Source organism: Callorhinchus milii, unplaced genomic scaffold, assembly GCF_018977255.1.
Source record: "Callorhinchus milii isolate IMCB2004 unplaced genomic scaffold, IMCB_Cmil_1.0 Scaffold1, whole genome shotgun sequence".
NCBI classification, from domain to species: domain Eukaryota; kingdom Metazoa; phylum Chordata; class Chondrichthyes; order Chimaeriformes; family Callorhinchidae; genus Callorhinchus; species Callorhinchus milii.
Genome location: NW_024704742.1, coordinates 120575938 through 120602871, shown reverse-complemented (window position 1 = coordinate 120602871; position 26934 = coordinate 120575938). Strand labels below are relative to the sequence as shown.

Below are 26934 nucleotides of genomic sequence, written 5' to 3'. Positions count from 1 at the left end.
TGTGGGGGCAGGGCAGCAGGGCAGTGTGGGGGGGCAAGGCAGGGGGGGGCAGGGCAGTGTGGGGGGGCAGGGCAGGGCAGTGTGGGGGGGCAGGGCAGTGTGGAGGGGGGCAGGGCAGTGTGGGGGGGCAGGGCAGTGTGGGGGGGCAGGGCAGTGTGGAGGGGGGCAGGGCAGTGTGGAGGGGGGCAGGGCAGTGTGGGGGGGCAGGGCAGTGTGGAGGGGGCAGGGCAGTGTGGAGGGGGGCAGGGCAGTGTGGGGGGGCAGGGCAGTGTGGGGGGGGCAGGGCAGTGTGGGGGGGGCAGGGCAGTGTGGGGGGGGCAGGGCAGTGTGGGGGGCAGGGCAGCAGGGCAGTGTGGGGGGCAGGGCAGTGTGGGGGGCAGGGCAGTGTGGGGGGGGGCAGGGCAGTGTGGGGGCAGGGCAGTGTGGGGGGCAGGGCAGTGTGGGGGGGCAGGGCAGCAGGGCAGTGTGGGGGGGCAGGGCAGGGGGGGCAGGGCAGGGGGGTGGGGTGCGGGGGTCTTCAGCTGTGCTTTGGGCAGTGGGGACTGTTTTGAAGCTGAGGGGCAAAAGCCAGTGTCCGCTCTACAGACTGAAGGTCATGTAGAGTCACCACCACCATCACCACCACCACCACCACCACCACCATCATCATCATCACCACCACAGGCAACAACACAAAGGATTATTAACTTCTTTATTTGGAAGGCGAGATTTTTGCTTCCCTTTCCCCCTCCCCATCACCACACACAATCCTGCAGCCCTCTCCCCCCCCCACTCCCTCTCTCCCTCTCTCTCTCCCCCTCCCTCTCTCCCTCTCTCCCCCTCCCTCTCCCCCCTCTCTCTACCCGCTCACCCGGCCCCGCAGCGAGGAGCAGCTGATAAGCGGATGTGTTTTGCATGAGTTCTGCACCGAATGGGCGCAAAAAACGCCCCAAATCGTCTGGCTCCATCTTCCAGATCGGCGAGACGACGAAGCGGCAGCAGCTGCTGCAGCTGCAACTCACAGAGGCTGAACCCACCGACAGCTCCGGGAGCATCGCTCAGCCCCTCAGAGCACTCGGGGAGTGCAAGATGGTATGTTGCAAAAAAGGGGCGGGTGGAAGAGGAGGGGAGTGGGGGGGGTGTAGGGTGGTGGGGAGGGGGATAACGATTGCTTTGATTAATTCTTAGATTGATTGATGCGCACACACACACTCACACACACTCACACAGAGAGACACACTGCACACACACACACTGCACACACACCCATCACCAAACCTCTTCCATTTCTAATCGCGTGCAAACTGCACCCCCACCCCCCCCCCCCCACCCCCCCCCCTTGACTTGCAATGGGGTTCGGCGGCCTGAGCGATGATGAGTGAATTGCAATGTTAATCTGACGTGTCTATTTATGGACGGACTTATCTGGGGTTGTGGATTGCGAGTTCGGTGGTTGCACATTGAATGAAGCGCTGGAACACTGAGCGGAGTGAGCTCCTGGGGAGGAGAGGACACCATAGACTCCCCTCTCTCTCTCTCTCTCTGTCTCACACACCCTCTCTCTCTCCCTGACTGTGATCGATCTTCGTGGTTTTGCAAAGGGGGTTAGCAGTGTAAACAGAAGTCCGAGGGTTCAGGAGAGTGGGACGTGCGAACATGTTGCTATTTTGCACATTTGTTGCCGCTTGACTCGTCCCCAACCCGTTTGCATTGGTTGCATTTGACGTGAAACTCAGATGGAAGCTGAACAGGTATATCTATATATCTATATATATATATCTATATATATGCATAAGTTACATTATAAAGCATTCTGCGATCTTCATTTTGTTTGCTGGTGTAAAGTTGATTTGATTTGTTATTATCGTGTTGGGTGTATATCATTCTTTACGTGTGTGTGTGTGTGTGTGTGTACATCACAGTTGGATCTCAAGCTGTTTCCCCCAAACCATTTGCTTTGAATTCATTTTTCCTCTTATGCATTGCAAAGCGTATCCAGAAAAAAAATAAAACCCTAAACCCGTTCCCTCTTTGATTTCTTTAAAACAACTGGTAATTCCACAGTGACCGGAATCTGTTCTTACAGCTGGTGCAAGACTTCAACACACAAGTGGCTCTGTACCGTGAGCTGGTCATTTCCATTGGAGATGCCTCTGTGGACTGTCCCTCTCTTCGAGCCCAGATGCAAAAGACACGGATCAAGGGTTGTGAGATGGCACAAAACGCACACCAGAAGCTCTCAGCTATCTCAGGGTGAGTGTGTGAGTGTGTGAGTGAGTGTGTGAGTGTGTGAGTGAGTGAGTGAGTGAGTGCCTTTGGGTTTGATTGAGCGACATGGGAACCCGAAAGAGCAATTTGTTTTACTGTACTGTACTGTACAGCAACTCTGGGAATCTCCATTCGCTGCGACCCCCAACTCTGGACAACATTGTCCATCGGATTTTTAGTATTTGTGCTGCAAAGATGAACGTTTTTAGTGCATCCGTGTAATCCCTGTGCAGATGGAGAACTTGAATCGTTTCTAAGGGCTGAAATGATGCATTATACTGTAGAAGAGTGGGGCGTTTCAACAAACCCACATCCCTACCCTGGTCACTTGCTCTGTGCTCTGCTCAGCTTGTTCAGGTTTGTATAGGTTTACACAAAGGGTTTCTGCATTAATGATAATTGTTTTGTTACAACCAGTCGTAATGCATTGCAATGCTTTATTTCTACGAAATACTAAGCACGAATACCTTAATTAGTTATTCTTTGTTAAACCCCGAATGATAGAAAATTGATTTTATTTCAGCAATGAAGTTGAGTCTTTCTCACTTCCCCACCTCTCAATTCACCTTTGCGCCATGTACTATTACTCAGAAGGGGAAAAATGTTCACAATCGACTCGAGTTTTTATAAGATAAATGCACGAGAATAAATGGAGATTTCAATGACAGCAAGGTGGGGTTACTTTTACATTAGTAAAAATGAAATCTATTTAGAGTGAGTAAATCAGGACTGTAGCAGAGGTTCCAGCTTGAACCAACCCTCAGATTTTATAAACATTTCTTAAAGTGGGATGTTCTATCTTTCAGGTTTTATTGTGCTGCAGTGTTTTGTTAAACATCATTCTTGCATTTACAGCACACACACCGGTGCCCTCATTTTATTCTGAAACTGATGTTAACGTACCCATCTATGAAGATTTTCAGAATCAAATTAAATGGAATATTATTACTCTAAGAAACAACCGAAATTTATTTTGTTTCTGTTTCGAACAGTAAATTTCCCTAAATGTAGAGGACAATTGAGCTCAGTGGGAGCGTATTTTATTAACCCTAGATTTACAGTGCTATTTAAATTTCATTAGTTTAAGATAACAATTAATTTTCATAAGTGTACAACAAGTGCTGAAAAAATAACTTTTGAAGAATTACTTATAAAGTTGTAGGAAATACCAAGTGTGAATACCTTAATAGCTATTCTTTGTTGAACCCAAAACAATAGAAAATCCATTTCTATCAATGAGGAAGTTGAGTCTTTTTCATTTTCCCATTTATCAGTTCACTACATGTTGGAGGAGAACATGTTTGTGGAGTCCTGTAGTTCAGTAGTTAGAGCACTCGACTTGCAAGCGAGAGACCTGGATTCTATTCCCAGCAGCGTGAAATGTTGGGCAAGTTTCCTTACTCCACAAGCCTCAGTTTACCGAGCAGTAAGTAGGAACCCGGTTGTTAGTCAATTGGTGGATCACTTTTCTGGGCATAATAATCCCTCAAAAAAAATGTGGTCACGCAGTCCAACACTGTTTGTGGGACATTGCTGTGCGCAATTAGCTGCCACGTTTCGCCCCACAAATATACAGTCAATTCACTTTACAGTATATTCTGTGAAGCACTTTGAGACATCTAGAAGACATGAAAAGTGCTATATCAAATCGAAAGATTATTTTATGTACATTATATTTCATGTTACAGTTGATTTGGTGCAAATTACCTTATTGCCAAACATAAAATATAATGGGCTTCCTGCTTCTGAAAAGTCATCCCTTGGCATTTGAAGCTAGACAACTTGGAGAATCACATCACTAGTGCTGCTCATTATCATCAGGATAACTGTATTTACACTGGAACTTACTTAACCAAAGCATTTTAAAAGAACTCAGGCAGTCTGCTCAACGACTTTTAAGTTCAAAGTGGGAAAAAAAGACCTAACTATTTCATTGCCTCTTTGCTAACATTACAAATGTCACTGTCAGTCAAAAGCTGGTGAGCAGAACCTAACAGATGCGTGTATAATGATCCACTGTTTCCTTTCCCTGATCCAAGAACAATGAAAGTAGGCGGCATAACACAAATGCACGCTTCCATTGCTCACAGAAATGGCCCAGCGTATAACTCAACAATATGACAGGCATAAAAAGTAATCAAAACAATCTGGGAGTAACAGATATCACATCTGGATAGTGAGAGTGCTGAACTGTTTCAAATAATAGGTGCTGTCTTTCAAAATGTTTGTGGTTAAAATTGTAGACATTTCATGCATTATTTCTGAACAAATCTCAGTATCCTGATTTGTTACTGTACTGAATTCTCTTCGCAATAATGTTTGTGTGTTGAGGGAGTTGAAGTGTTTATGTTACCACTCTAAAAGGTATCCGAGAATCAGAAGTGAAGACCAGAAAAGCATATTCATTTTAAAGCTGTTCTTTTATATATAAAAAAGTTTTACTGCTCTATATGTTGCACCACTTTACAGGGCATTAAAAACCTGTGTGAAGGTTTTACATTAAGTGCTGTGATACTTTTTATTGGACCAGTGTAGGTATTCATGCAAACAAGCTTTCAGATCGGCTTCACTAGATGGGTGACACATCTGACTAAGTCAAGAATTAGAAAATGCAGAATTCCATTGGTCTTTCATAAATTGTTTAAATATTTTCCATTCTTTCTTGATTTGGTAAACTATAACTTTTTAAAAAATGTGTATTTTAACTTTCCTGATTTGTGACCTAATGCAAAGAAATACAATATATATATATATAAATTTATATATTCACAATATATATCACCCATAAAATGCACAGTCACTACACTTTACAGTATTTCCTCTGAAGCGCTTGAGACATCTCAATGCCAATTTGTACTTAATTATGAAGAGTTTTGTGGTGTAATTCTGCCCCCACTGAGAGTTGACACAACCAGAATTAATTCTTCAAAGAACCTTCACTGCCAGCAGGAAGAGAAGACTTTCCAAAAAGCTTCCGTTGAATTTATATTCATTTATTTTTGGTCAGCCGGGTGTCCTTACACATGCGGAAACCCATCACTATGCTTAAGAGTATTCAAACCAAACAGAGAATTCCACGCATCCCACCTGCACATGGAAATCCCAGCGATAGATTATTGGAATGGAATGCACACTCTCAGTTACATTCAGATCCCAGAAGTGAAAGGACAGTGTAGTCAATCCACTAGGAAATTCAAGGCCCTTTTTATTTAAAGTTACATTTTTTAAAAAAAAAATCTGTTATAATTAATATTTCAGAAAATATACACCTGTAAAAATATACCTTTAACAAATGATTAATTTCTTGCATATATGAGGTTACGAAAATAACATTTGAATTGTGAAAGAACACAGAATTTTAAAAAAATCTTTTATTTGAGAGCTAAAATATTCAGGAGATAATTCAACATTTAGCAGAGCAATGATAATTGAATGTAACCATATACCACTCTTATTTATTGTGAACTTGAGACTGGTAAGTGGTTTTACTTATCCAGACTTGATCTTAACAAGGCTTTGGTGACTCTTATGGCTGCAATAGAATTTGAGCCATGGATTTTTTTTCAGACTACATGGCAGTGTCATGCGTTTTAAAAAGGAAAGGTGTTAAGTGCGGTTCCTGAGATCTGTTGCTTGCCAATCACAATACACTGTATCACACTCCTGAACATGAACAATATTTTTAATAGTTGTAAAATCTGTTCAAATAAAATGGATTTTTTTAATGATTGTGTGGTAGATTCTGTAGCCTCAAAAAATCAATTTAAGCTGTTCTTTGAGTTTGCGATCATTGTGATGTGGAAGTATAATTAGTTATTTCCACAATTATGTCTCCATAAGACATAAAAATAGAAAGTCTCAAATAGAAACCCGTAATAACAGGAGTTAGGAAGGCCTTGTAATTATGAAGGTCTTTCGCTTGTGCAGAAAATAAATGATATTTTTAGCTCTATTTTATGCCTTCTAAATCCCAGTATTTTATGTAATAAAACATCTAAAATGAAATGTTGAATTAAGGCAGAATACATGATATTTCATTTATCTAATATATGTAGGACGGCAAAACTGTATTACACCACCTCTACAGGTACAATTGAGAGGTTACATTTCCAGGATAAAGCTACTATGGTAAGGGGTGTCGCTTAAGGTGCTACTAAACAACCAGTAAACCTTCTTCATGTTGTTTTTCTTTAAAAGATTTTACTGCTGGTGTAAGAGCTCCATCTATAGGGAGGTATTAAATTAAGCAACAGGGTACAGATAGAAAATATGCTATCAGTATTTCTAAAGCAACAACACACTACCCCAGTTTCTAAAACATGAACAAGTTACCCCAATCCAAATAATTACAAGTTCAATTTTAAAACAAATTTCTTCCATGAATTCCATTAGTTAGCATTACTGATATTCACAGTAACAGTAAACATTTTAGGCGTTAGTAAGATTTTGGCCCATTTCGCCTACCCATTGAATTTGTTACACTGTTTGTTCAATATGTCTAATTATCTTTAGATTGAATAAATGTGAATGTTTTTAGATCACAGTAACTTGTCTGCTTTAAGACTATTTTGTCTTAAGATTTAAGATTGCTCAGAATTGTGTCTAATTCTTAAATTCAGCGCTAATTTGAAAGTTGGATCTTTAAGAACTGGAAAAACGCAACTTCCAAATGAAGGCTGATTTTTTTCATAAGTTTGTGACGATCTTATATTTTAAGATAAAATAATCATATGGTTGAGAGTAGATGGAATTTCAGACCTCAGGACTGGCAGCAGAGATCAGAATGCTGGAATAAGGTAGGATTGATATTCCAGAAGAATGATTTTAAATGGGCCAAAGTTCCTCTTTATAATTTCTTGTTCCACCATCTGTGCTGCTATTTTGCCCAGCACCATGGTACGTCCTTCCAACATGAAAGGCGCTATACAAATGTAATTTGTTGTTGTTATTGTTCCACAAGTCTATCACCCATGTCTCCTGCATTTCCTATACTCTTTTGAAGATATGATTTGATGTTCTTGAACTTTGTACATGTCAGAAAAAATTACCTGACTTCAAATTTTCTAAACCCTTAATGAACTCAAATTTTTCTATCAAAACCCCCACCCCTCTGCAGTTTATTTACAAGTTACTTTTCTGTGCTTTAAAGTTTTCTAAAATTCAAAGCAAGTGTATGCAGCTTCGTAGCACTTTTATACATACTTTATGGGAAAAATGCCAACTTGTTTTTTGATTATTCCGGTATCTGACTCGTGCAAAAAGCCATCACCATGCTTAAGAGTCTACAACTCAAACTATTTAGAGTTTCTCTTATGTAAAGTTTTATTTATCTGGTGTAGAATATGCACTCTTTCCAAAAGGACATCCCCTGCTTCCCTAAGCCTGGAGTGTTGTGGCATAGGATGGCAACAAAGGTTTGCAGACCCCAAAGTGTGCATTGAGGTACTGCTAGAGTTTAACCAGCTAAATGTGTAGTGTTTCATTGCAAATGTCATTTCTATTTACCTAATTCCAGAGAGCATGAGGGGCACAATGGTGAGAGCCAAAGCTTGGGGACACTAGAATGTTCATTTAGGGTACTGCTGGAGTTTAACCAGCTAAAACTACATAGTTTCCCACTGTCTGGTGAGCTTCCCACTGCTTTTCCAGATAGGATCACCTACTTTTGGGGCTTTAGCTTGCAGGGTTAATTGGTGAGAAGAATCCTGCCATCACTAAATTGTCTGCTCCCCGTAGTCCTGCTGATGAACTAAGTAGGAGGTCAGTCAACAGTGAACTGAAGATCTGGCTGGCTCAGATGTCAGACTTCTGAGACAGAGGATTAATTCCAATATTTCATTGTCAGGCACATTAACATGAAGCCAACCAACCTCAAACAAATAAACAAAGAAACTCTGCATATTTTATTCTGAAAGAGGAAAGTGTGGAAAGGTAAATTTGTGATTAAAAGGAGTACCTGATGTAAGAAAGCTTTCCCTTGGGGTATTCAATCTCCCTTATTAAATAAAAGGACATGCAAAGTTATTTTCTTTGCTGTGCTTTACCAGAATAATTTCCATTTTCAGTATACCTTATGGAATAAAATGTAAATATGTTTTAGGCTACAGCACAATTGTGTTCTGAAGATGGTGTAACACAGGTATTGTGTCAAAGCTGCAGAATGTGGATATTTGTGGAAAGTAAGACTGTCCCTGCTGGTCACATCTGTGAGAAGTGCTTGTGTCTTGAGTCACTCTGGCTCAGGGTTTTTGACCTGGAGTGCGCATTAGAGACCCTCTTCGACGCCTAAGGGAGGGGGAGGAATATTTGGACAGTTTACTACAGAACATAGCCACGCCACATAGCAAGGTACAGGAACAGGAATGTGAGATTGATAGCCAGGAGGGTAGCATTTACTTAGTAGAGGCAGAGAAGGAGGCACTGGTACTTGCTATATTGGATGAGGGAGAAGTCTGTGAGGAAGGAGGCCTGAATACAAATCAAAACACCTTAGAGCAGAGGGCAGTGTAAGTGGGGGAGGAGCAGAATAGAAACGTTGTAGTTTTTGGGCATGAAATAATTAAGGAGATCGAGGGTATCCTTTGCAGTCGAGATTGAGAGTCCCAGAGGACGTGTTTTCTTCCCGGTGCCAGGGAAGGGATATTTCAAAGCAGCTGGAAAGGAACTTGGAAAGTGAGGGGAAAGAACCAGTTGTTGTCCATGCTGGAACCAATAACATAGGAAAAAGCAAAAAGGAGATCCTGCCAAGGGGGTATCAAGAGCAAGGGGTTAAATAAAAAACAGGACCTCGAAGGTGGTAATCTCTGGATTGCTACCCGAGCCATGTGCAAATTGCCATAGAGATAAACAGATCAGGGAAATGAATGTGTGGCTGAAAGATTGGTGTGAGAAGGAGGGGTTCCATTGTATGGGACCTGGCACCAGTACCGGGACAGGAATGAGCTGAACTGCTGGGATGGGCTGCACCTGAACAGGGCTGGGATCAAGATACTAGCGAAAAGGATAAATAGGACTGAATAAAAACCTTTAAACCAGTGGGTGGGTGGGGGGGGTGTTGGTGGTTGGAAACCAAAACATAAGGCAAAAAGAGGATATGAGCAACGGTCAGAATACAAATAGTGATAAAGATAACATAAATACTAAAGGAAAGAAAAAGCTAATAGGAAGTTATCACAAAAGGTCTAACAAATCAAAAAGTGTGAGAAGAACATCGTCAGGGAGTATAGGCATGTTGGGGACAGTTATCTAATTAAGAGTTATGTATACAAATGCATAAGAAATAAACCAAGTGAGCGAGAAGCACAAATTCAGCTTAAAGGGTATGATGGAGTAGCGATTACAGAGATCTGGTTACAAGCTGGGCAGGACTGGGAGCAAAATATTCCAGGCTATAAGATCTTTAGAAAAGACAAGGACATTGGGAAAGGAGGAGGAATAGCAATATTGATAAAAGACACTATTACAGCAGTGGAAAGCAAAAATTTCAGTAAGGGCGAACAGGTAGTGGAAACTCAAAGGGTAGAATTAAGGAACAGCAAATGAGGTAAAACTCTGGAATAGAAAGGAAGGAATGGAAAGTTTTATATCCAAGTTTGCAGATGACACTAAGCTAGGAGGCTCAGTAAGTTGTATGGGTGGGAATAGGAAATAGGAGTCTGAAATGCTGTACACTGTCCAGCGTCTTGGGACATCCTCCCAACGTGAAAGGCGCTATACAAATATGTTGTTGTTGTTGTAGGAAGTTACAAAGGGACTTAAACAGATTAAATTAATGGGCAAAGCTGTGGCAGATGGAGTTCAATGTAGAGAAGTGTGAGGTCGTCCACTGTGGACCAAAATAAGATGAAGCAGAATATTTTCTTAATGGGGAGAAATTAAAAACTGTATAGGAGCAAAGAGATTTGGGTGTCCATATTCACAAATCACTAAAAACTAGTTCTCAGGTGCAAAAAGTAATCAAAAAGGCAGATGGAATGTTTGCCTTTATCTCAAGGGGCCTGGAATACAAAGGGGAAGAAATGATACCTTAGCTGTATAGAGAGTTAGTCAGACCCCCCATCTGGAGATTGCATTCAGTTTTGGGCATCTCAGGAAAGATATATTGGCCCTGGAGGGGGTGAAGCGCAGGTTCACCAGAATGTTACCAGGCCAAAACGGGGTTAAGTTACGAGGAAAGGCTGCGTAAACTGGGATTGTATTCTCTTGAGTTTAGAAGGTTGAGTTGTGATTTGATTGAGGTATTTAAGATAATAAAGGAATTTGACAGGATAGATAAAGAGAATCTATCCCTCTGGTGGGGGATTCCAAAACAAGGGGCCATAGACCTAAACCAGGCCATTTAAGAGTGAAATCAGGAAGCATTTTTTAACTCAAAGGGTGGTAGAAATCTGGAATTCTCTCCCCCAAAATGCTGTGGATGATGGATCCATCCACACCTTCAAGAGTGAAACTCCGCTCCCCGATCACCCCAGTCCTTGCCAGACTGCACTGGCTGCCTATCCCAGAGAGGATTGATTTCAAGGTCCTCACCCTCGTATTTCAAGTCCCTGCACTCCTCTGCACCCCCCTACCTCTCTGACCTCCTCTCTCCTCAGCACAGTACTCGTTGCCTTTGTTCCTCCGGGTCCACCGCTCCACCCTCGGCGGCCGTGCCTTTAGCCACTATGCCCCGAGGCTCTGGAACTGCCTTCCTCACTCCCTTCGTCTCGCTCCCTCCCTTCCTATTTTCAGGTCTCTACTGAAGACCTTTCTTTTTGACCGCGCCTTTGGTCACCTTCCCACCCCTCCCCCTGGCTCGGTCCCGGGATCCTAAACTGTAAAGCGCTCTGAGACGCGTTCCGGCGTGGAGGGCGCTATATAAATCCAAGTTGTTGTTATTGTAGTGAGGTTGATAGATTTTTGTTAGGTCAGGGTATGACGGGATATGGGGAGAAAGTGGGAAATTGGAATTGAAAGGATTAGTTGAGGTATAGATCAGCCATGATCTAATTAAATGGCAGAACAGGCTTGAAGCCTCCTCATGTTCCTATGTTCCTAATCGAAGGGTATGGTGGAAGGGAAAGTTAGGAATAGGTGTGGAATATAAACACCAGCACCAACTGGTTAGACCAACTGGCCTGGTTCTGTGCTTTACATTCTTTGTAACTTTTGTAGAGACACAACAAAAACAAAATTACATTTGTAAAGCGCTTTGCACATCGGGAGGATGTCCCAAGGCTCTGAATAGTCAGGGATCAGGACCCGAGCGTGGGGAGTGGGGCAGGGTTGGGATCAGGGAGGGCAGAGAGGTAGGAGATCGGCTGAAGGCACGGTCGAAAAGGAGAGTCTATATTATGCCTTGAAGTAGGCAAGAGAGGGGGCAAGGTGAAGGGATTGTGTGGTGGTGAACAGTAACTAGTAAGCTGTACCTAAGCAACAACTATTGCAGTAGTTAGAACATTAGTGTTCTGAAATACCCAAGTGCTGTAATAATATATACAAAAGTCAACATCTGGTATATTTAAATATGTTGCCACATGTAAATAGTAGCAATGCCTTTACTATATTCACATAGTAAACAGTCAATTGTAATATACAAGAGAATGAATTAAGAACTTATTATGAAAGAAAGGCTATAAAGATGTTTGTAGAATATATTGTATACAGGATTGCTCTGTACATAAAAGTGTTAGCATGTTATAAACATATCACACTAAGTTGTGTTTTAAACATCATGGTAATTGAAGAAAAATCAGTACCCATTTAGCAGAGATTTACATCTTTTTCTCAGTAAACAATATAGAACCATCAGATTAGTAAGAATACAGACTGTTTAAAACCTGTGATCTTCTCGTTTCTTCATTATCTCATTCAATGAACCAAGTAAGTCAATGATTGCATAGCTTTTACTTATATGAATAGTCTTCAGTCTTGAATTGTTGCACTTATAATAATAATCCTTGCATTTGATATAGCGCTTTTTACGTCTTTGAGACGTCTCAAAGCTCTTCACAGAATATGCTGTAGCAGCCAATTGCGCACAGCAGTGTCCCACAAACAGTCGTTTGCACATCATTTTATTGTTTCCACCCCGAGCTTGGGTGCTTTTCACAGAGTCTGTAGCTCAGTGGTTAGAGCGCTCGCCTTGCAAGCGAAACACCTGGGTTCAATTCTAGGCAGGGCGAAACCTTGGACAAGTTTCCTTACTCCACACTCCTAATAATAAGTCATGTGGAGTCCTGTAGCTCAGTGGTTAGAGCACTTGCTTTGCAAGCGAGAGACCTGAGTTCAATTCCAGGCAGGGCGAAACCTTGGGCAAGTTTCCTTACTCCACACACCTAATAATAATCCCTCCAAAAACAATAATAAATTGGTCATTTTCAATCTACGACTGTTTGTGGGACATTGCTGTGCGCAATAGGCTGCTGCGTTCGCCCACAAATATACAGTCAATTCACTTTACAGTGTGTTCTGCGAAGCGCTTTGAGACGTCCTCCCGACGTGAAAAGTGCTATATCAAATGCGAGGATTATTATTATTATAATCCCTCCAAAAAAACAATAATAAATTGGTCATTTTCAATCCACAACTGTTTGTGGGACACTGCTGTGTGCAATTGGCTGCCGCGTTTCACCCACAAATATACGGTCAATTCACTTTACAGTATATTCTGTGAAGCGCTTTGAGACGTCTAGAAGACGTGAAAAGCGCAATATAAAATGCAAGGATTATTATTACTATTATTAGAGCGAGGATGTCCCAAAGCTCTTAAGAGTTTTTGTACATCCTCCCTACGTAAAAGGCGCTATGTAAATGTGTATTGTATTTATATATAGAGAGAGAATCTTTGTAAAGGGCGATAACAGAGTGCTATTCACAATCGAGATTGAAAAGAGTAGAAGAGAAATAAATCAAGAAGTGAGTACATGAGGGAGAGGGGAATAGGAGAGGAGATTAGGAGAGCTGGAGGCTTATAAGGAGAATAAATCTTGGCATGGACTATTGCACCCAATAGCATGTTTTTGTGCTGTAATATTCTAGGGGATTTTATGTCATTGATGCCAAACTTGGTTTTCAAAAACCTGTAGATTGTGGGTGGAAGATTACAGATAATCATTTTTTTTGGGTGGGTTGGGATTTGTTGGCCAGGACACCAAGAGAAACTCCCTTCTCTTTTTCGGAAAGTGCCATGGGATCTTTAACATCCACCTGAATTAGACAAATATTTGGAAAGGGAAAGTATAAAAGGGAAAGACTTGGTGATATTAAACAAATCGCTCTCGCAGAGAGCTGGTATAGGCACAAAGGGTCATGGGCTTCTTCTGTCCTGAAAAAAATCTTTGATGAGCTGAAGCAGCAGTTCAGATGCTGCAAATTGGCTTTAAATTTATAAACACAAAATAAAAACAAAAAGCTAAACATTAATGATCATCATATTACATAATATTCCCACTGTCCAATCTCACACATGAAGAATGGCCATTTGGGTTAGATATCCCAGCATATGTTCATACCTTCAGGACAAGAGGAAAGAAAGGAGGGCAACCAAAATGATTGAGTGGATGGCAGGACTAGACTACAAGGAGCGATTAGTCAAACTGGTCATGTTCACACTGGAGAAGAGAAGGTCGCAGGGTGATATGATTACGGTCTTTAGGATTCTGAAGGGACAAGATAACTTAGACCATGATAAGCTGTTTTATCTTGCACTGAACAGTAGAACCAGTGTACACGGCCTCTGATTGAAAGGGGGGTAAATTCAGAACAAATCTGTGGAAACTACTTCTTTGAGCGAGTAGTAAATGTGTGGAACAGGTTCCCTAGGAAGATGGTGGAAGCAGAAACTGTTGTTTGTTTCAAGAATAAGTTAGATTTCTGTTAGAAAATAATATCTCGGTATACAATATATATAGATTGGGACATGGCATGTCAAGCGACTGCCAGGATGGTGGAAGGTGAACTGGATGGACTTCTTTTACCTAGCAAATTTTTATGTTAGGAGAAAATTGGCCAAAATAAATTTGATTATAAATAGATTTCAGGTCTCATTGTTTAGCATATTTCTCAATATCCTCTTTCCAGTTATTCAAATTATTGATTTAATTAGCTTACTTCAGAGCAAGTTTGTCCCATGTTTTAGAATTATTCATATGGTTACCCCCTTTACACTTTTGTCCATCCTTAGTGATAACGTAAATAATTCAGCTAGTCAGAATATTGTATAATATCTGGAAAATGTCTGAGAACCTGCCAAATGGATCACGTACATAATTAATGGAAAACTTTGAGGTAAAAAGAAAAACGGAATCTACTTAAAAGAGGAGCTATCACAGCCCAAGATTTCAAGATTGTATTATGGATAGATACTCATGCAAATTGTATTCTATAAAGTAACATAAAAGCAAAGATGTCACAGAGACAATTATTTACATTGTATTATGTTCATTACACCTAATGTAAAATTCATGACATTATTATTTAAAGCAATCTACTTTCTAACAATAGCTGGAACTTGAATAACCTATAAGATTCTTGTTAATTGGAAGCTCACAAGCCATGATATTTTACAGTGAACGTTGGGGAGAAAAAACCTTTAATTATATTCTGGAAAATCTCTTAGAGCGTTTTCATAGTGTCTTAGAACATTTGTTTGATCAGTTCACGTTTAATTTAGGTTTAATAAGAAATTAGCTAATCTTCTAAGCTTTTTCAGACTGATGACTGTTAACAGCAGTGAGTGAACAAGGGTGCATACCAAACTAAAATTATGTAAAATAAATGCCTCTACATTTGTCACTGTTGTACATGGGGCAAGCTTATGGTTTCCAGAAACTGGTCAATTTACAGAGAGATAATAATGTATTTCACAGAATTATAGAATTATACAGCCCAGAAGGAGGCAATTCGGCCCATCCTGTCTGTGTCCGCTCTTTGAAAAGAGCTATCCAAATCATTCCCGCTCCCCTGTTCTCTCACCATAGCCCTGCAAACTTGTCCTCCCCAAATAATTATCTACTTCTCTCTTAAAAGTTGTTGTTGAATGCATTCCAGATCCGAACAACTCACTGTGTGAAAAAAATTCTCCTCACCTCCCCTCTGTTTCTTTTAATGACTATTTTAAATCAGTGTCCTCAGGTTACGACCCACCCGCCAGTGGAAATAGTTTCTCCTAGTTAACCCTGTCGAATCCTCTCATAATTTTGAAAACTTCTATTAAGTCTCCTCTTAACCTTCTCTGCTCCAAGGAGAATAATCCTAGCTTCTCCAGCCTCTCCTCATAACTGAAGTCCCTCATTTCTGGTACGATCCTGGTAAATCTCCTTTGCACCTTCTCCAATGCCTTGACATCCTTCCTAAAGTGTGCTGCCCAGACTAAACACATTACTCTGAGGCCTAACCAGTGTTATATAAAGGTTCACCATATCTTCCTGACGTGTGTATTCTATGCCCCTATTTATAAAGCATAGTATTCCATATACTTTTTTAACAGTTTTATCTACCTATCCTGCCACCTTCAAAGATTTACTGATATGAACCCCCAGGTCTCTCTGTTCCGTCATCCCCTTTAAGATTGTATCATCAGCTTATATCGCCTCTCCTCATTCTTCCTCCAAAAATGTATCACTTTGCATTTCTCCACATTAAACTTCATCTGCCACGTGTCTACCCATTTTACCAGTCTGTCTATGTCCTCTTGCAGTCTTCTTCTATTCTCCTCATCTATTATTACTCTTCCTAGCTTAGTATCATTTGCAAACTTGGAAATTGTATACAATAATAATAATCATCCTTGCATTTGATATAGCATCTTATCACGTCATTGAGACATCTCAAAGTGCTTCACAATGTACTATAAAGTGAATTGACTGTATATTTTGTGGGCAAAACTAGGGGCAAGTTTTCCTACTCTACACGCCTCTGTTCACCTAGCAGTACGTAGGAACCCAGTTGTAAGTTGATTGGTGGATCACTTTTACGGGGGTAATAATCCCTTTAAAAAAATGATAAATAATAATAATGTGGTCACTCAATCCACTACTTTGCGGGAAACAGCTGTGTGCAATTGGCTGCTGCATTTTGCCTAAAAAATATATATATTCATTTTACAGTATGTTTTGTGAATCGCTTTGAATCGTCTCAAAGACATGATAAGGTGCTATATCAAATGCAAGGTTATTATTATTATATACTAGCAAAACATTTTTACTTTTTGGTGCACAAGAGAGATGCAGATGAAGGATTTTTCACCCATTTAATCTCAGCTTCAGAATATCTGCTTTAGATGACTCAATACGGTAACAAACTGTTTCTTAAATAAGTCCAGTACCCTAATCTCTACCACATTTCCTAGCAACCTGAGTTACTTTAAGTTTGCAAAGACGAGCCCAGTTTTAGTTTACCTTATTTTTATTACTGCGTTCTGTAAATATTTATTTATTATCCTATATTCTTCTGGAACTCCTGTCAGTTTGATGTTATTTCTACAAAATACCCAGTCACTATGCTTTACAGTGTTTCCTGTGGGCACATCCTCCTGATGTAAAGGCTCTATAGTAAACTTAAGGATTATTATTTTAATGGGTCTGATTCTCAAGACTTTTGCTTTTAGAATTGTGGTCTTTTTTGTTGCCACTTAAGGAGTAAGCTCCTCCACTTGGCTTACTCAGATTCCATGTCAAAGTTAATGCCTGTTTAATATCTACCTGTTATTCAGAGTTCCATTGTTTTCTGAATGTAAGAACAAAATAACTCCTTTAGGATTATCAATTATTATTTGAAGACCATTGCCTTAGCAAATTGTAGCTACAGGATTACTGGATGGCATCTTTGGCTCCATTCCATTGTCAACAGGGCGGGTTCTTAATACTGATATCTGCAAATGGTATAATTTTACTTTGCATTTCATCAGAAGTATATTGCTGTTTAGGTTGAATGTTTTTAGTAAAAAAAATTGTTAACATGTATCAGCTCAGCAGAGCGTAAACTCACATAAACTTCTAACAGTTGGGACTGCATCCAGTTAGAGGATTGGGAAATCTTGACTGAAATGGAGATGAAGTTAAAGAACAGTTAAAGATAGGAAACAAAAACAAAAGTCACTGGGAACACTCAGCAGGTCAGGCAGCATCTATAGGTTCTGATGAGGGTCATGGACCTGAAACGTTGACTTTCCTTTCTTCATAGATGCTGCCCAACCTGCTGAGTGTTCCCAACGACTTCTGTTTTTGTTTCAAATTTCCAGCATCTGAGTATTTTGTGTTTTTTTTAAAGATAGGGTTTGTTCTTGTTACCCTATGCGATTGCAGTTGAAAGCTCTACCACATATTCCATACTGAAATAAAATAAATATTTTCAATAACTACACAATTAAGTGACTATCTTGTAAATCTTTGTAAAATCATTAAAATGCAGTCCCAAATACTTGGATACATTTTCTCACATATTCCTTTTTCTACAATAATTACATTCGTTTCATGAGAGTTAGATTCTGGATAAAGAGCTAAACAAAAAAGATGTGCTTTGTGCTGATGCCAAGAAAGGCCTGTCTGTGCCTGTGCCTTGCGCTTTGTATTCTAACCTGATATGACCGATGGAGATTGTTGACGTTGCTTCAGCAGCACTCTTACGTTGCTGATTTAAATGCTCCCGTTAAAATGTTTTGCTGTTTGATTTTTTTAACAAATATTTGAATACATGATTTGTAGGGTCAGCAAATCTTAGGGGAGCAATCCCTAAATATAGATTTACTCTAATTTCTTACTTTTAGAAGATCTACAATTTGGCAAATTGTTGAATTCAATCGTAAATTGAAGCCTGTTTTCTGTTATTCTTAAATTTAGGCTATATTTAAGAATTTGCCAAATACCTAATATTCTGAAATGCCAAGAAAATATAATAAATTCTACCTGGAATTTCTCTATTTTAGAGAGATTTACTCAATTTTCTTGAAATTTGGCAAATTCTTAAATACAGCCTTAATTTAAGAATGACAGAATCAGGCTTCAATTTTCAACTGAGTTCAACAATTTGCCAAATTATAGATGTTCTAAAAAGTAAGAAAACAGTATATCTACAACCAGGTGGGATTTTTCTCCCACTGTATGCTCTACCATTTTAATTGTGAATTTACTTTTATTTAACTTACCAGAATAAATGTTCTGTCATTCCATAAATATACATTTTATTTTATTTAAAAAATGCAGTATGCATCCTTTTTTTAATGAAAATTAGCAATTAGCTAATCCAATTAGCAATGTTACAAGTTCAGAACTTGGCCTTTAGTGAACCACAATATAGACAGGGAATCCGTCGCATATCATTCAAGTACAACTCACTTTTTCAAACTAGAAACTTATTCATGATATGCACTGTTAATCTTGTGTTGCAGACCTGAAGATGGGGAAATCCATCCAGAAATTTGCAGGCTTTATATCCAGCTCCAGTGCTGCCTAGAAATGTATACAACAGAGATGCTGAAATCCGTCTGCCTGCTGGGGTCCCTTCAGCTTCATCGGAAAGGTAATATAATCTTTCAACACTTTGTTAAGGTCTACATAGGAGCTAGCCTGCATCAGTAAATTTACCAAGATTGGTGGCTGAGTATATCTTATTCTCTACACGCTGGCTTGTTCCCTCCTGCTGCTCTGTAAGATAGTGACAATGCTCTGTCCTTCATTGCAGCTCTCAATTCTTCAACTCAGTCGTTCTCTATGCCATTCAGTATAAATTGAGATGATTTGATGAAACCGTTCCTACATGATCAGGACTGCAGTCCTGCTAATTCACTCATTAGGATTGACAATCACTGATTGTGAGTCTTCTTTGATGCACGTTACTCTTTGATTGAAGATAACTCTGGATGTTCAATGGATTTGAAATCTGTGTCATTTGCTGATTTTAAATCCTTTCAGTCCTTTTAGTTCCATGATGTTCACAGATCTGGTGCTACTGTGCTATTTGCTACATTACGGGTATATACGGTATCTGATGTGCTACTTATCACCTATTATAGCAATCGGATACCACATATTGCCCCTCATCTAAATAACATCTACTATGACAGATTATGAAATGAAAGCAATGTATATAGTGCATAATTCTCGTCAATGTGCATGTCACAAATTTATGATTGTCTGCCTTACCCTATCAGTGGCCCCTTTGTTTTGCCTTATTCTTACCTGTTTGTCCCTCATCCCCTCCGGTCCACCATTAGCAGCCATGCTTTCAACCACTAAGCCCTGAAGATTATGGAACTCAATCCCTCTGTCTTGCCCCATTCTTTCCCTCATTTAGATCAAGACTGAAGACCTTCCTCTTCGACCGTGCTTACGGTCAATTCCCCCCCTCCCCCCCCCCGGCTCGGTGTCAGGCTCCGCCAATGTTAAGTACTCCAAGACTCTATCCACGTAAAGGGTGCTATATAAATGCAAGTTGTTATTATTCTTTCCCCATAACATATATTTGGGGGAAAATTCAACCCAGCTCTAGATTTACTCTATTTATGCAGCATTTTGGAACATTCAGAATTTGGCAAATTTGGGTGTTCAGTCTTAATTTTGAAGTCGGGTTTCTGTAGTTATGAAAAGAATTCACGGAAAACATGCTTCAATATTAAGGCTGTATTTAAGAATCTGCCAGATTTGAGACGTTCAAAAACTCTATATAAATAGAGAAAATCTAGACCCAGGTGGAATTTCTCCCCAGTTATTGCTTGACTATATTCAAATAATCTTGAACTTTATTTAAAGTGTTACTATAAATTGTAATCTTCAGTTATTTCTTTAACAATGTTTAAATTCTATAGTTAAAATGAGTATGAATTACTTTCATTGCATCCACTTTTTTTAATTTTAAAGGAAAGGATTCTTCAGCAGTATTAGACAGTAAAATGGAAGAAAGTTCCCAGGCTCCAATTTTAGAAGAAGCATCATCATCAACTCTGCAAGATCTACAACAGTATTCTTGGCATGTTTCCACAGATATAGAAAACACTGAAAGGTTAGTGAAGGGTATTGTTCTGTTATCATTGCAATTTGTCCTGTAGATTAGTGTGGAGTTCTGTAGCTTAGTGGTTAGAGAACTCACCTCGCAAGGAAGAAGACCTGGGTTCGATTTCCAGCAAGGCGAAACATTGGGTAAGTTTCCTTACTCCACATGCCTCTGTTTATCTAGCAATAAGTAGGAACCTGATTGTTAGTCAATTGACAGATTGCTTTTATGGGGATAATAGTCCCATCAAAAAAATAATAATAATTTGGTCACTCAATCCATGAATGTTTGCGGGACAATGCTGTGCGCAATTAGCTGCCGCATTTCAAAAATTATATTTTGTGAAGTGCTCTGAGACGTCTCGAAGATGTGATAAGGCGCTATATCAAATGCAAAGATTATTATTGTTACTATTATACTTTCTATATTTGCATTATTTCATTTTGTTTTCCAGAGACATACGAGAAATGAAAAATCTTGTGAGCAAACTCAGGGAGACTATGCCTTTACCATTAAAGACCCAAGGTAAGGAGCATCTTGCTTCAAGCTTTACTCACAGTATATTTTAAGATACTTCTGAACAGATTAATTGCGATTGCACAATCAAGAACAACTTGCATTTATATAGAGTACCATCTACCTGCCTGTGAATACCTGAAACTGACATGGCTGACAACTATAGTTAGAGCCCCGTGAAATTATTTTTATTTCAAATAATTTTTAATTTTATTTTTGGGGAACTTTGTGCGGTTTCAATTTATCCTTAAAAGATGTGTTATTTCTTTTTATTACATTTACCTTAATACCTCCACTCCGCGTCAATGCTTTTCCATCTCCAGCTGGTTCTTGCTCCGCCTACAGAGCCTTCCTTAAGCTGCTCGCGACAACATGCCCACCCCCCTTCCCTCCGCAATTCCCACTGCCATAACACCGCCCGCCATTGGCTCTCTCACCCTCAATCCACATGACAAGATCCACTGTAATGCAGCCACTGGTTGATCACAGCGACAGGCAACCACGTCACCTCAAATTAGTCCACCCTTCAACCCGTGATCTTGCATACAAAGACCAATGAGAGAGCGGGAGAGAGGTCACGGGGGGAGGGGGAGCAGAACTGAACAATTTAAGATTGCTTTGTTGTGCCCAGTGCTGTGAGCAACCATGGCGGACCCTTCCGTGTGGATTGGAGGTCAGCCATTGGGGGTAGTCTTATGCCTGTTGTTGTGTATTGTTACAGTGGCGTGAGCCCCAGTGGCTGGTGCGTGCTTTTTTTTAGTTTTAAGTTATTTTACTACTGAGCTAAACTGTGTGTCAGCCTGGTATAGTGGTTGCACTCTCGCCTCTGAGTCAGAAGGTTATGGGTTCAAATCCCATGTCAGAACTTAAACTCACATAGTCTAAACTGACACTTCAATGCAGCACTAGGGATGTGCTACATTGTCTGAGGTGCCGTCCTTCAGAAGAGATGTTAAACTGAGGATCCGTGTGTTCAGATGGGCATTAAAGAACCCATGCCATTATTCGAAAAGAGAATGGAGTTTCCCCTGGTGTCCTGACGAATAAATACCCTCAAAATAAATCAGTCAATCACTCAATGGCTGATTATGGGACTTTGCCATGCATTACAGTATATCCTGTGATGCGCTTTGAGACATCTCAATAAACCATAGTGCGGCAGCAGAGTTGTAAACGGTGTAAATGCTTGGAACCCAGGCACTTGTCTATTAACGTAAAGGAAAGCTCAAGGTTTTGTCAACTAAAATGTTTCAGGGCTATTAGATTTAAAAATAGATGCTAATGGGTTATCAGATAGAGTAGAAGAACCAGCAATTCTATATAAAATGCAAGGATTATTATACAATTTGTTTTTTTATTTTGTATTTACAAAAATACAGGACTCTAACTATAGCGTCTCAACAAGACAGATAGTATTTGGTGAAACGATAGATCAATAGAAGCAAAATACCAACTTTGAATGACAAAAAGCAGATGTCTTTCAAAGATGTACCTAGTCTTAAACTCTGGTCTATTTGGGGCTCTGTTAGCTCCAAGGTTACTGCCAAACAATGGATGATTGAAATCGATTCAATCCTTTGCGGTGACCAGTTTCCTGAGTCAAGAAGGTTCGCAGTACAACAAGGCTTTGTTGCTGACAGACGAGAAAGCTTGACTCCTTAGCAGAACTTGGAAAGAGCAGACCAGCCATTAGGGGACAAGATTCTTCTCACTCAGCAGCCTGTTAACTGTGTAAGCCAAAGCTCTAATGAATAGGGTAATCCTAGCTGAACAAACAGTAGGAAGTTGGCAGTGGCAATTTAACTGGCTAAATTCCAGCAGTATATTCAATATTTTACTTACTGGGATGTATAGAATGTGACTTTATACATTATAAGGGAGTGATGAAATAAACTTAATTCACATTTTGCATGGGAGCATGATGACATAAACCATGTGATGATATAAGCCAGAGTCTCATTATCAGGAATTCATTGTATTTATTTTCCGTGAAAGGTACTGTATAATTGCAAATTATTATTACATAGACTGAGAGGCAATTATATTATTATCTAGGTTGTTCATGTTTTTCCTCTTTTTCATTGTTCCCCTATAAGAATAATATAATAATAATGCTTGCATTTGACATATCAAGCACCTTATCACGTTGTTGAGATGTTTCAAAGCATTTCATACGATTTTTACTGCAAAGTTTAGTCACTGTAATTGTTGGCAAACATGGCAGCCAATTTGTACAGAGCACTATCTCACGAGCAGCCATAAGGCGATTGACCAAAACTGTATTCACTTCCACGCATCTTAATTCCATAGTGACAATACAGGAGTAGAATTGCTGGTTCATTTACTCTATCTGATAACCCATTCGCATCTATTTTTAAATCTAATAGCCCTGAAACATTTTAGTTGACAAAACCTTGAGCTTTCCTTTACATTTGTAGACAAGTGCCTGGGTTCCAAACATTTGCACTATTTGCAACTCTACTGCCACACTATGGTTTAGGCATAAAGAGGAGTGAGAAACAGGCAGCTTCAGCCTTGATACCCTAAACCTTCTAAGAGTTGAAAAGTATTAAAACTGTTTAACGCATACAGTAATATTGTGTATTACACCTGAATCTCAAACCCACAATCAGAATGGTGGTAAATTGATAATTTAACTAATTTAGAAGATATTTACTAAGCATTATTTTCTCATGTAGTTTAGAGAGCATAAAATCAATTAACATGTATAACTTGAATCCCATTGATAATTTTGTGATTGTTTACTGTTATAGTAAGGCCGTAAATAAGAATAAAATTTGCAATATGAATTGGAATAGAATTATCTGCATGAAGATTTTCTTCAACAGCACAGTAGTGTTGCCAAGTCAGTCAGATGTACTAATTGATTTTTTTTCTCTCTCCGTTGAGTACTGAATGTTCTTGGCAGATTGCAAAATATGCACATCTTTTCTTTTATTGTGCTTTAGAACATCTGCAAAATAGATTTTCTGAAGTACTTATAAGAGTGACTATCATCAAGTCAATTCAATATGAATGCAACATACAGTAAACCAGACAATTTGAATTCAATTCAGCAGGCTATTCAATATTCATAGGAATGAATGGGCCCGGATGTACATGTCAAATCCTTTTCTTTCTCCTCGCAATGCCTTTATTGAGATGGTGATGTCTGAAAAGCTAGGTCCCACAGCATTGGACTTCCGGCTTTTTAGGAAACAAAGTACTCAAAAGTTGGTGCGCTTCCAATGTTTGGAGAGCAAAGCTCTACAAACCAGCAGCAGTGCTATTCTGTAGGACCAAGCTTCTCAAACACTGCCTTTGAAAATCGCATCAGGAGTGAGTGGAGAGCTCTGAAAGCGACACATGCATTCAGATGCACACAATGAGCTAAATATTAAGGAGTCCCCTAGTGTAGTGGTTAGCCTGCATTTACACATTTGCATTAGAAAGGATCTCAGCGGAAACAGTGAGTGAAGTGAAACACTTTCCTAGTTCAGAACCATCTCCAGCTGCTGTTTGTAAAAATCAGGTGCAGTGTTTTAGATACGGATTAAATCTACTCTGGCCTTAAGGATGTGCTTCAGCCTCAATATCGGATCACGCCTGTTGCAGTGGAGTGACATTTTCCATTTCTCATACTAACCATGTTATAGCTCACAGAGTGTGATGAGCAATGATTGCTAAATTATAAGGATAGTTTCAGATCCACAATGTACATTGAATCCTTGTACCACTTTTGAAGCATGGGTTTATCAACAATGACACATCTGCCATTGTGGGCAGACAGCAATAAAAAAACTACAGAGTTATCTTGAGTCACTTACAGCACTGCTGGATCTCTTATTCACCCCACCTCGCCAGGTGCCACTGTCTCTTAGCACATTGACGTCAAGATCCTTGCTCTCAACTACAATTCCTTATACACTCTCACCCCTCCCTACCTCTACGACCTTCCGAAGCCTAACCCTCCTTCTCGCCCTCTTCTCTCAACTAACTTGGGCCTGCTGCGCATTCTTTGCCCAATTCATCCTATCTTTGGTAACCGAGCCTTCAAACACTATGTCTTTACCCTCAGGAACTCCCTTCCTAAATCCCTCTGTCTTGCCCCCTCTCTATCTGTCTATAAATGCCTCCTGAAAATTCACTTCTTTGACTGGACCTACCGTCACCTACCTCCTCCTTTCCCCCAACCTCCTTGTTTGGTGTCTAGCACTGTCTGTGTAAAGTGCTTTGGGACATTACAATAAGTGAGATCTCCTGAAACTCCACTGAACCAGCTGCTCCCTCCACTCAACAGGCACCAGCCTGCTTCGTGCCCTATCCAATTCACCCCACTTGAGCTTTCAGCCATTCTTTCTGGAACTGCATCTCAGAGTCCCTCCGAATTATCCCCTCCCTTCACACTTTTAAACCCTACCTTAAAACTTACATCTTCGACTCCCTTTTCTGTCATCTACCCCCCCCCCCCCAGCCCCCACTTCCACCACCAGCTCAGGTGTCCTGTCAGCTCTATGAAGCTTTTTGAGATGTTCTCCTGACGTGAAAGACACTATAATAAATATAATAATCCTTGCATTTGCTATAGCGTCTTAGCACGTCGTTAAGATGTCTCAAAGCGCTTAACAGGATATATTGTGAAGTGGATTGATTGTGTATTTTGTGGGCAAAATGTGGCAGACAGTTGGGCATTGTTGGCCAGGATACTGGGAGAGGGAAACTCTCTTCTCTTTTTGAACATGAGATCCTTATTATCCAACTGAACAGCCTGGCGGGACCTTGGTTTAACATCTCATCTAAAGAACGGCATCTCCAGCAATGCAGAACACTCCTAGCACTGCATTGGAGTGCCAGCTTAGAGCGTGTGATTCGAAATCGTGACATGGGGCTTAAACCCATAACCTTCTGACACAGAGGCGAGAGTACTACCACTGCACCAGGCTGACACATTCAACCTGGCGCAGTATGATATTGTAGAGGAGCTATATACATCCAAGTTGTTTATTCTGCTGTCCTCTCAAGTAGATAAATGCTCAGTGTCATAACTTCATGCTTGCAGGGAATCATTGAGCTGCTTTTGTCCCTACCCATTACTGCTACCTAAATAACAAGCAGCACAACTGAGGCAAAAGGTGCAGGAGCAAAATTATCTGATATTCAGTACCAGCATTACTCCTATACCAGCATTACTCCTATACCAGCCAGCATTGATACAAAAACAACAACAACAAAATTACATTTACAGAGCGCCTTTCACATCGGGAGGATGTCCCAAAGCGCTTGATATTTGATATAAAACATTGATTCTAACACAATAATTGGTGATTCATAATCATGGTCAATAAATGCATCGGTAACAAACATGCATTATATTAATCTGCGGGAACATAATCTAATTCTGGAGAGTTCTCACATAAATGCCATTGAAAGTAAAATGGTGGGAGAGCAGAAATTATATTATTCTTGTAATTCATTTTGCAGAATAATCCTTGGGTTTCTCTTTCCTCAACTAGTATGAATGACAGTTGAATATATAGTGAGATTTTCTTTTGAGTTTGCAGTGTCTTGTAGGTATTGTTTAAGTAATTTGGTCTGAGACCCAAGCTCCTGCTTAAGTTGTCTCTTTAGTGCATGAAGTCACCAGAAATCCAAAAGGAACATTTTCAAAATAATAAATAATAATAGTATGCAGTTTGGGACATGACATGTGCAAGTGACTGCCAGGATGGTGGAAGACGAACTGGATGGACCTCTGCCTTCTTTTGTCTGTTCTAATAATCTAATAATGTAATAATCCTTGCATTTGGTATAGCTCCTTTCCTGTCAGGGGAACAACTAAAGTGCTTCAATTTAGCCAATAGTTAATCAAAAAAACATTTGCTTCTCGATTCGTGTGGTACTCTGGAATGATTTGATTCATGATTCAAGAACACATTGAAACCGCAGTTGTTACTTTCTGTTACAGATGATAGCAGTCTCCTAAATCTGACTCCATACCCACTCGTGAGAAGGAGGAAAAGAAGATTTTTTGGACTTTGTTGCCTTGTGTCAAGTTAGGATAGTGAATGCAAAATGGAAAGTGGACAAGATTGTCAGAATAAATTCATCACAATACTTATGGTGAAAAGATATATCCCCCACTCTTTTACTTACTCCTATTGTTTTGTGTCAATATTTGTTTTAATTTTTGCTGTACAGAATGGT

General features: G+C 40.0%; 1 protein-coding gene across 2 annotated transcripts; it reads left to right on the top strand.

The window, feature by feature from the left end:
- The first annotated feature begins 863 nt into the window (after positions 1-863).
- rgs7bpa (regulator of G protein signaling 7 binding protein a) lies at positions 864-26934 on the top strand. 2 transcript variants are annotated; one of them, XM_007892128.1, is made up of 6 exons: positions 864-1071; positions 2066-2232; positions 18614-18744; positions 20082-20223; positions 20669-20739; positions 26696-26934. In XM_007892128.1, the coding sequence occupies exons 1-6, from the start codon at positions 895-897 to the stop codon at positions 26785-26787; spliced, it is 780 nt and encodes a 259-aa protein (XP_007890319.1). In that variant the 5' UTR covers positions 864-894; the 3' UTR covers positions 26788-26934. The 2 variants fall into 2 exon arrangements, with proteins under 2 accessions (XP_007890319.1, XP_007890320.1); XM_007892129.2 differs by lacking the exon at positions 864-1071 and adding an exon at positions 1512-1730.

Bases quoted from the DNA above. Each gene is read 5' to 3' on its own strand.
- rgs7bpa (XM_007892128.1), top strand. From the start codon at position 895: ATGAGTTCTGCACCGAATGGGCGCAAAAAACGCCCCAAATCGTCTGGC. The intron at 1,072-2,065 runs GTATGTTGCAAA...CTGTTCTTACAG, and splicing joins CACTCGGGGAGTGCAAGATG to CTGGTGCAAGACTTCAACAC. The intron at 20,224-20,668 runs GTTAGTGAAGGG...TTTGTTTTCCAG, and splicing joins GATATAGAAAACACTGAAAG to AGACATACGAGAAATGAAAA.